The sequence below is a fragment of the Bactrocera latifrons genome, unplaced genomic scaffold (assembly GCF_001853355.1).
Source record: "Bactrocera latifrons isolate USDA-ARS-PBARC rearing strain unplaced genomic scaffold, ASM185335v1 scaffold_63, whole genome shotgun sequence".
Classification (NCBI taxonomy): Eukaryota; Metazoa; Arthropoda; class Insecta; order Diptera; family Tephritidae; genus Bactrocera; species Bactrocera latifrons.
The window spans coordinates 443,715-454,126 of NW_017537301.1; the positions used below are offsets into that span (position 1 = coordinate 443,715).

Here is a 10,412-nt window from a genome sequence, read left to right on the forward strand (position 1 = left end):
TAATTCCTTCGATCAATCACTATATTATTTATTATATTAATGAAATTTATTTGGTTTTTGCTTTTTAGATGATTCAGTCCAGAGATATCGTGCTCACCGCAGGAGGCCTTTTTTGCGGACCTTTGCAAAATTGGCAATATCAACGTTAACGATAATTATTTTTGGCAATTAAACAAAAAAAGTGAATATAGTTTAAGGTTGTCATAATATAYCTGTCAAGTTTCRAATCAATAAATCAAAGAGTTTGCTTAGAAAAAAATCTTGAAAAATGCCTTTTTTTCGTCATCCTAACCTCTTAAAATCCAGTCTTTGTATGGATACTTTTTTATTTGACAAGTATTACTTTACTTTTGTCATGGATTATTGTACAACTTTCTGTTAATTTTCTTTCTACTCGAACAGTGAAATTTCGTGCGTCTCCAAACAGTGTACAGTGTCGAATTATTTCTGATTTTAGAAGTTTTTGAAATACTTACAAATTTATGAAATGTTATTTGATTATAACCTAACTTCCAATCCAACAAGTTTTCCTGAAAAAAAATTTTTTTTTAATAGAAAATGTTTTATAACCCCAAACTTTTATGTGCGCATGAAGGTTTTGTAGCCAAAAATATTGGCATTCTATCATTCTTACGTTGCACTCGGTAAAGTGTTACCGTGCAGACTCATATATAACCAAAAATTGAGTCATTCAACTTGAATAATTTTCTTAATAAATGAAATAGTCTGTATTGCATGATTTTTTAAATTTTATTTTTGTTTCAATATTTTGCATGTACATATGTATATCGCATTCACTTTTTCACTGAAATAAGAACTTTATTTCAATTTTTGTTATTTTCTGTTGCATCCATTCAACGTGTTCACCTCTTACTTAATAGCTATGGTTTGTTGTATTTCTTGCGGATCACTACAAACTCGCAAAAATGGTGTGTGTAGCAATCGTACTTACTGTAAAGCTTGTCACACCGTTCGTTTTTTTTTTTTACTTTCTTCCATTAAATTAAATATCCTAACTTGTTACTTTAAATGTAGAATGGATTATATCATTTACTCTACCCGCCCGTCAAGTTCCACTTGCAGTAGTTTCTTACAATATTTTGTTATTGATGTCCTGATTGATGAAGTTCTTGCCACATTTCGAAGTAATGTGTTTTGTCCTCTGAAGCTGTGTTAATCTATTGAAAAGTAAAAAAATTCTCTCGCTATATTAAGTAAATTGCTTACAAATGTTAAGTTAATAGCAAAGTGTGGGTGTTTTTGTATTTGAAATATCCTGTAACTCTTCGTAGTTCGATCGCATTGTATAATTAAGTTCTCTTTATTTTAAATATAATCTATTTAACAACGACCTAATTTCTAACTTCTCTTTATCATCTTTGTTTGTGTTTTTTCTTTTATGTTTCGAGATTATAGCGAATATTACAAGCTTTGAATTTTACGTTGTATGTTGATGGTTTTTTTTTTTTCGTTATAAGAAACTTATTTAGTTTGCCCAACAGCAAGAACAATGCCCTGCTTCCAATACTTAACATTTCTGCTGCAGAAGTTTTCCCCGTGTGTCATCTTTACATTCCTATTTAATCCTATTCATTTTAGTTGTGTTTAATTTTTTCGCAGTCAATCCAATATTAAAGACAAAATTGGCTATGATCCTGTGTTGAGTTTAGCGTCACGTTAGTTGCTTCACGAATTTACAGTTGTTGCTGGTAGGTAGCATTATATGTTGCGGTTTTATGACAATACTGCTGACCATGATTACAGCACCAAGTGGGAAGATAAGTAGTTAGGTACTCTAATTCACAACTTGAGCTCTCATTAGATTTGTATTTGTTTGGGTTTGTTTTATTCGTTTGGTGTTTTGCTTTTGATGCCTTTTAATATATTAATCCTCCGTATCACCCACTTGCTGCAACAACTATGACGGRCATATCAGGTTCATTGGCCCTGGTACTGAGGCATGGCAGCGCTATACATCATTTGCGGAGCCAGTGAGCCATTTGCTGCAGCTGCAGCTGTGGCAGCCGCTGCCGTTACGCTCGGCACAACTGTRCCTGGTACGCCCCATGCCACATTTGGTTGTACCATGCGGTAACCCGCTGCTAAATTTTATTAAATTATTAAAAAAATATTTCACAAAATATTTATTTACGATTACATACCTCCGGCTTGTTGAGCACTAGCATAGGCATATGGATAGTATCCTTGTTGCATATATTGCGTTTGCATTTGAGCGGCCGGATAGCCCTGTAACGGTGTAAACAACTAAGCAATTATTCAAACTTTCTCTTAATCGTTCTTTATATATGTTTTAAAAATCTTACTGTAGGTGGGTACCAATAACCCATTTGTTGGTAGGCAGCTGCATATGGATACTGGGCAGCGGCAGCCAGCTGYTGTTGAGTCATCATTTGTGCAGGGATTCCTGCTCCAGCCGCAGCAGCGTTAGCTACGACAGCGGCCGCTGCTGCTTGTTGTGGTGTGGTCGGTACTCCAGGCGATATGATAGTGCCGGCGGCAGCGGCCGCAGCTGCTGCGGCAGCTGCTACTCCCGCGGACGCTGCCGCCACATTGTTCATTGAGTGTTCGCCACCGTTTTCCTTCCCCCAAAAGCATTTCACTTGATTACCGTGCACTTCCGAATTGTGAGTGTGCTCAATTGCGCGTGCGGCTGATTCTTTTGTAACAAACTTAATAAAAGCGTAGCCTTTATCTTTGAAAACGCGTACATCTTGTATAGGTCCAAACTGAATGAAATGCTTGTGCATAACTTCGTCACTAATTACATTCGGAGGGAAACCTCCACAATAAACGGTGGTATTGGTTGGACTTGATTGATTGTATACCTCCTCAAAGGTATGTCGTACATTTCCCTTCATGCCCATTCCACTACCAGATTTGGTAGATTCACGGGGTGGGGCCAATTTTCGTGTCGACCAATTTGTTCGAATCGACCGCGAGCCGATCCATTGACCATTCATCGCTTGTATCGCATTTTCCGCCTCAGCTTTCTTTACAAATGAAACAAAAGCGTATCCTTTCGACTTCATGGTTTGAGGATCTCTTACGATTCGGCAATTCGATATTTCCCCAAAAGGCGCAAAAGCTTCACGTAATGTCTCTGTTTCGATTTCTGGACTGAGATCACCAACAAATATATGATGATGTGAGCTAATATCTGTTTTTGGCTGGTTCCCAGGACTAGTAGCCCAATTCACCTAAAACATATTAACATAATTAGATTTATAATTTAAGGACCATTGTACGTTTTCAGTAATACATACCTTTATTTCTTTATCAAGAAATAAACGTTTATTCATTGCAGTTAGTGCAGTAGTTGCGGCCTGATAAGTTGAGTATTCAATGAATGCATATGGATCATTGCCGGGTTCTCTTATGATTTTGCAGTTTTTGACGGGACCCATTTGACTGAATAATGCGATAAGTAAATCTTCTGAAACTGAACCGTCTAAGTTGCCAACATACAACGTTTTTGGTTGAGACTCGTCCATCATATACATTTGTTTACTTATTTTAACTTCAAATTGGTTTACTTTGTTTTGCCACACTGATACTGTCAGTTGTTGCGATCACAGAGACAAAAATTGCCAGCACTGTTTCTCAAATTATCTATGCAATTTTAATAACTTTAACCAACTTCGTTAAAAATCGATTGCCGAAAGATTAGAATAGTAATTTTATCATGGCCTTGTATGTGCTAAATAATACAGTACTTGCTGTTTTTAAGTATCATTCATGTCTGAGTACACAATTATATTATAAATTGGCGCTTCAGTATTGACTGAAGTGTTTTCTTTTAACCGTTCTATTAACACAAAGATTTATTTGAAGATGAATCCAAACTCTATGTATATTATTTATATTTTTTTATAAAAATCATAGCTATCTACTCTAATGGAGTGTTGAAAATGTTTCCATAACTCAAGCTTCTAATTTGGACTGAAATCTAGATTTCGCTTAAAAGCTTTTATAMATCTGGTATTTGATGAATGTTTATATATTTCTTGGAGAAGTATTTTCCATTAGTTATTACATATGGCATAGACGTTGAAATGCTTAGTATGAAGAGCTGGCTTTGAAAATAATCGTAGTAAATAGAAAACTAGATAAAGACGAACTTTCGTAATCTATATAAAAATAAATAAAAAAAAGAACAAAGTTATATGCATTTATAAAGATAATGTAAATATTAATGAACTATATATAAATCTTATAAAAAAAATTTAACTGAACATATTTGGACGGATTTTGTAAATATTTAAGATGTCGACTCGATTGTGAATGCACCATAAAATCAAATTTAGAACTCGATATACATTATTAATATGCCAGTTAATCGAATTGAATTTATTTTGTAAGATCGCTTAATTTCAAACTATGACTACCGAAAATAACTCATAAATATACTTTTCTATTTTCAAGCATAGTGCAAAATGTTACTATATTTCACCTATGTATTTAGTAATGTAACGTGAATTTAACACTGAATTTTTCATGTCAATACAATCACAACGGAAAGTTTTTAAGATGAACCATGACAAGCAAATGATTGAAATTTCAAAATGTTTTGTACTATGACTGAATGGCGTTCCTATTGATGTTAAGATCTATTTGGCGACTGTGCGAATTTGCTCTTAGACATTAGTGCAATGAACAATAACGAGCACGCCAAGCCGCAAAACTAGCACAGGCACAGCTGCACAAGGAAACGCAGGATGATGTCTATGTTCCCTTTGTTATCTTGGGCAATTGAGCTGTTAACATAACTTGGATAAACTATGAAAATCAAATCTTTACAAATTTACTTACATTTCAATTAATTCCCCCGCCTCCATGCAAAACTTTTATTCTAAAAAGACATTCAACGGCTTCACAATCTACAGGAAAACTTTTTAATACGGAACGAAATCAACGAGAATGAATAACGATGACAGGAACAGGAATGAGAGGTCGGTCTCGTAGAAAAACGAAACGAAACAAATTTGCAAACCGGGTGAATAATTAATCTATCCTGCTTACTCTCACACACCGTTCAGAAAGAAGCTGCGATATACATCGGAAAAAGCAATAGAATAATACAAACCACACACTTAAAGCAAAATGAAAGTGAGAATAAAGTGAAAACCGCGCTGTTAATACAGAGTTGCATTTTAGTTAACCAAAAAAATTTGCACATTAAAAATAAAAATGAATTACTAAAAACTACAACACAACAATCAATAATTCGCATTGTATAGTAATCAAATGCTGAAGTTCAAAATAAACAACCAGTGCATTGTTTAACTTATTGCAGTTTATCAAAAATGGAACTTTCCATGTCTGGCAAGTCGATGATAGCCATTTTTGTTTCTCATCTATTTACAGCGCACATCAAATCCCTTTCCCCTGGAGAACTAACATGAACATCAATTCACTCATATGACGTGGCCTGTATTTTTCTTTACAATCACATACACCTTATCCATTCACATTACTACTATGTTTGTTATTATTAAGTAATTTACCAATTTTCAGCGTTAACACAATTTATTTTTAGTAAGACCCCGCTTTGTGTAGCGTCGTATAATCTTTGCCTTACTACTTGTTAATGCAAGCTCAAGTGAAGTGACTATGTCTGACATGAATTCATGTGATCCTTGTCTTACTCATTTACCAAAAGTTCATCACTGAAAACTTTCTAAACTATAAGGTGGCCACATGTTTTAAAACATTTTTGTTAGTACTGGTATATAAAAGTTTTTAGTATTAATAAATTTCAATATTTTCTCATAATTCAATTATTTGGCCTTAAGTATATTAAAGTATAACAAATATAATTTCCAATACAAGAATTTGTTAAAAAAAAGTATGCCCGTAGTTGTTTATGGAATTTTCTAAGGTCTGATATTAGAATGGTTTGGCCAGTATATTGCGGACGTTCCAACAACAGCAAAAACCAGTATATTGCGGCTTTAAAGTATTTTTTGTTTTTGTTTGATGGAATTATTTTTATTGTAACATGYTTAAAATGAATTAGTAAAATATATACGCGTTATGTCTTCAATATTTTGGCCTTAGTTCATAATGGCAACATTGTAAAAACACGCCTTGTACAAATTTCTTTGGAGACTTCTAATATGGGAAAAACTAAGAAACGAGAGAAAAAATCTAAAAAACATAAACATAAACATAGTAAAAGTAAACTCAAACATAAAAAAGTTAAAAAGAAATCTGAAGCTACGGTGGGCAGGCATCCAGAAGAGAAAACTGACAATGATGAAAGTGGCTTTGAAATACCTGTGGAACTTATGAATACAAAGTCCCATACACCTGTCACACCAAAGGAGCATCAAAAGCGTCAAAGTGAAATGCGTCGTGTTGTTGACCCAACTACTGGACGAGTTCGTCTTATCAGAGGGGAAGGAGAAGTAATGGAAGAAATTGTGAGCAAGGAGCGACATGCTAAAATTAATAGTTTAGCAACAGAAACTGATGGACTAATTTTTCAAAAACATACCATTGGCACGATAAAAAAACAGTAATAATTAATTAAACAAAATATCTTTTTTCTCTCATTGCCTTAATATTTTACATAATCAGCATTGTAAAATATAAAAAAAAAATATCTTTAACTTTAATTTTATTTCACGCTCTGATAAGATAGATTATTAATAAAGCTGGTAAAAGAACGTTGTGGTGCCATCGTGCCAGGCCAGGTTATCTCCTACTTTTGCTCGACACATTGGACATGTTTGCTCTCGTTTAAACCAGGTAGTAACACAACTGTCACAGAAAATGTGTCCACATTCTAGCACCACAGGCGAGACATACGCATCTTGACATATAGCACATAGCTCTTCGGAGGTATCAAAATCATCTTTTTCCGGTTTTCCTAACTTATTCTTTTTTTAAAAATAAAAAAAAATATACATATATAAACTTCACAGCCTTTATAGAAGATTACTTACTACATCCTTCAATAAACTGATAAATGACTTCTTCAGTGTTTTACCACGGTCTGCTAATTCGCATCCTTTAAGTACTATGTAAGTAGATGAAAACATCACACCAGAAATCTATATATACAATCCTTCATTATTATTGCAAATGAGAAATTATTTCCACAAAATTACTCACAGCATGTAAACCGGAATACGATTCGAAAAGGAATAGTAACCATTGGCGAATGGGGACCAAAGACCGATAAAATTGAGAAAAAAATTCAATGAACACATACAATCGTGTCTGAAATAAAGTATGTTACAAAATCAAATTCGGGAGTTAGAATTAATCAGGCATTAATTGTTGTACCCTTGACTTATGTCGTATGGCTCGCAGTGGTAATAAAGTAACGACCAATTTTATTGAAATAGTAATCAATTTAAGAAGAAGATCATTTACGGCTATGTAGTATATAACCGTTGTTAGTGATATTATCTTCGGTATAATAATTGTATTCTCAATTGTATTTGGTGAATCGGTTGTAGGCGTATACGTATCCTGGGGAAGATTATGTATTACCTGATGAACCATATTCCGTTCGCTCGTTGGAGGCGCTAATAGCAAACCAAAAGGATCTGGGGAAGTTGATGATGCCAATAAACGTAACGTAATTACGGCAGCAACCAATAGTAAGTCCCGTAAAAGTATTAAGTTCCTTTTTTGATCAAGTCTTATAACTTGAGCTTGCAAAGATTTGTTAACGCAATACATAACGAATTGTAATGTTATTATATCCAATATTGCAAGTGAATGATCATAAATAAATTTTACGAACAATATACATGCGAAAGGTATATAGTGAAGACAGTGGCGAATGGTTGGTATAACTATGTCCGGGAAACTAGTGTTATATAATTCATTGGTTGAAGTTGCCGTCTCTTCTGTACCTCTTGTTGGAATTACAGGAATACTATACGTCTGTTGATCCGTTGAAACATTTCCACTTAAATCTAACCCATCCCTTCTTACATTTGTTTGATGCAATGCATTTGACGGAGTTGTAAAGCTGTTGATATCACCTGCTGTAACATTATTGCGGAAATTTATATGATGATCAAATATTAAACTTGATGATCTTGTGGCATGCGGTSCTGCTGAAACCGAGTTTATTTGAGCATCGAAATTACGATTAAACATAATTGGACTATTGATATCATTTTCATAGGAATGCCGAGCAGATTCATCGAAATTATTTGTTGTAGAAAAAGAACGTAAAACTTCAGGTGAAAAAACGTTATTTAAATTTCCCAATGAATTGGGAAGGGAATGGACTCTAACATAGTTCGATCCGGAACTTATTCCACCTGTATTTTGTTGCGACGGAGTGCCACTTCCTGATGCAGCAATAATGTTTCCAAGTCGGCTCCTAGTGACTTCTGCTACTTGATCTCTTATAAATCGAGCATAATGTTCCATGATGTTATGCGAAGTTCTTGTCTCACTAGTTGATTCTAAGCTTTCAGATGCATTTTCTTCTATATCTATTCTTATATTTTCGAAAGACTGTTGAATTAAAGGTGTATTCTGAGATGATAAGTTGTGGACATCAGGCGAAGTTAAGTTGGAAACATTGACCTCARTATCATTTGCTTGCAATCGGAACAAAGTTCTATTTGCTTCCGTTTCATTATTTATGTTGTTGCTATTCATTACGCCGACAAAATACTTTCTATATTTGTTTTTAAAAGCAATGTTGATTTTATTTTGGTTTGCATAGCAAGGAATAAACTTTCTGCACTTTTTTTTTTTTGGTTTAAAGTTACTACATCCCCACGGGGTGGTGTGTAGATTTATTTGGCCAGCTGGGTAGCTATAACGCCAAAACGTCTTTCTGCACTTAGGAAGAGTAATCTGAAACTGTGGTTTAAGTGCTTTTATTAAATGCAGGGTTGCCTTTCGTTTTAAAATTAAGTATAATTCTTTATTTACATCTACAGATTTGTTAAGATATTTTTTTCATATAATATATATTATTTAATTAACAATATAAAGTTTTAACAGCACCTAGTTGTTTTTAAAGGTATTTGAAATTTTCAAAAATAAATTTTCAAAAGACTGAGAACAGTTTTTATCCGCGTTATTCATACATATATACATTTTAACCCAGTCAAAATCGAAAATTGCATTTTAATAATCCAGGCTTCTAATATTAGTAAATTTAAAATCTTTCATTGAATGACGAATTAAAGGGTTTGATATATAAATACTGATTTTGAAATTTCAACTACTGAAAAGAAATTTGAGAAAATAAATAATTTGAATTGACTTATGCTATTTTTGTATTTTCCGTCCYCCAGTCTAGAATACTTACCTGTAAAGGGGATTTTAAATAGAATAAAGAATTTGAATTAAATTTGTAATTTGTGTAAAGTTGAAGGTAAAATAATTCAGTTTATCAATCTACGTTAGCAATTCTTCGTTAAGACGAATGTATGTATGTATGTGCATAACATTTACTAATATGAGCAGAGTAAAACGTCGAAGCAAACGTCGGAGATCTTTAAAAGTATGTACTATGTATATAAATGATCATAGTGATGAGCTGAGTCGATTTAACCATGACCGYCCGCTTGTGTAGATGTCGATCTGAAAGTTCGCACATGTTTTGTTCTCCTTGAGAAATTGCTCATTTACTGAAACAGCCAATATCAGATAACTATAATATTCCGGTATAGAAAAATGTTTAATTGATACATGTATGTTTCACAAATATAAAGAATGTATGTATGTATCTATCGTTTAAACTGACCGATCAAATCAAGATTAAGATCTCCATAAACGATTTTTTTTTTCTTATTAAGATTCTTAATTCCACTTGAAGGCTGTTTATATCAAACAATATGGCTAAAAAACGTTTTGAACATTGTTTTTGCTAAAGAAAATCTCCTAATACAATCATTTCTTTTTCGGGAGAACGTTCATCAAGCCACATGCCATAAATAAAACGAATATAACGTTGGTTACAAGGCAATTCTGTTTCGTATCAAACATACATATATATATATATACTATACATGCATATTTGACTGCACATATATATGTATGTACATGCACTGCATTCACCCTTACTCACATCAGGTGGGCTTACARAGCCAGTTAGTAGTGCACTCTTATTCATTTCAGGGGAAGAAATGGTGGTGCGTCAGAAACAACCCAAAACTAACAACAAAAATGCATATTGYCATGGAAACTTTGCCACAAGCCTTTGACACGACAAGAAAACTAAATTCACTTTGTTTAGTTCCTAATCTTTTCCTTCAGTGCATACGCATATATTGTACATACATATGTACATATGTACATATGCGGCCTAAATTTATTAGTGCTCTATAATAAGCAAGTTTACTTAAATAAATGTGTAAATATTTTGAAAAACTTGCGTGTTAAAAATATTAATATGAATTTTTATT

The 10,412-nt window shown here is 33.4% G+C and overlaps 3 protein-coding genes across 7 annotated transcripts; 1 reads left to right on the forward strand and 2 right to left on the reverse strand.

The window, feature by feature from the left end:
- Positions 1-731: 731 nt before the first annotated feature.
- On the reverse strand, positions 732-5,634 carry LOC108975271 (nucleolysin TIAR). 5 transcript variants are annotated; one of them, XM_018943636.1, is made up of 6 exons: positions 4,831-5,064; positions 4,472-4,775; positions 3,285-4,148; positions 2,325-3,218; positions 2,163-2,265; positions 732-2,102 (listed from the first exon to the last, which is right to left on the reverse strand). In XM_018943636.1, the coding sequence occupies exons 3-6, from the start codon at positions 3,519-3,521 to the stop codon at positions 1,939-1,941; spliced, it is 1,398 nt and encodes a 465-aa protein (XP_018799181.1). In that variant the 5' UTR covers positions 3,522-4,148; positions 4,472-4,775; positions 4,831-5,064; the 3' UTR covers positions 732-1,938. The 5 variants fall into 5 exon arrangements, with proteins under 5 accessions (XP_018799181.1, XP_018799180.1, XP_018799183.1 ...); XM_018943635.1 differs by lacking the exons at positions 4,472-4,775; positions 4,831-5,064 and adding an exon at positions 5,526-5,634; XM_018943638.1 differs by lacking the exon at positions 4,472-4,775 and having other exon boundaries at positions 2,163-2,247.
- Positions 5,635-5,858: 224 nt separating this feature from the next.
- On the forward strand, positions 5,859-6,588 carry LOC108975274 (ADP-ribosylation factor-like protein 6-interacting protein 4). The gene has a single exon (XM_018943640.1). It carries the CDS (start codon positions 6,138-6,140, stop codon positions 6,540-6,542), a length of 405 nt encoding a protein of 134 aa, XP_018799185.1. The 5' UTR covers positions 5,859-6,137; the 3' UTR covers positions 6,543-6,588.
- Positions 6,589-6,623: 35 nt separating this feature from the next.
- Positions 6,624-8,843, reverse strand: LOC108975273 (RING finger and transmembrane domain-containing protein 1). The gene is made up of 4 exons (XM_018943639.1): positions 7,312-8,843; positions 7,138-7,245; positions 6,969-7,076; positions 6,624-6,902 (listed from the first exon to the last, which is right to left on the reverse strand). The coding sequence occupies exons 1-4, from the start codon at positions 8,650-8,652 to the stop codon at positions 6,669-6,671; spliced, it is 1,791 nt and encodes a 596-aa protein (XP_018799184.1). The 5' UTR covers positions 8,653-8,843; the 3' UTR covers positions 6,624-6,668.
- Positions 8,844-10,412: the final 1,569 nt, after the last annotated feature.

What these genes read in the sequence shown, in the direction of transcription:
- LOC108975274 (XM_018943640.1), top strand. Translation starts at nt 6,138, where the DNA reads ATGGGAAAAACTAAGAAACGAGAGAAAAAATCTAAAAAACATAAACAT.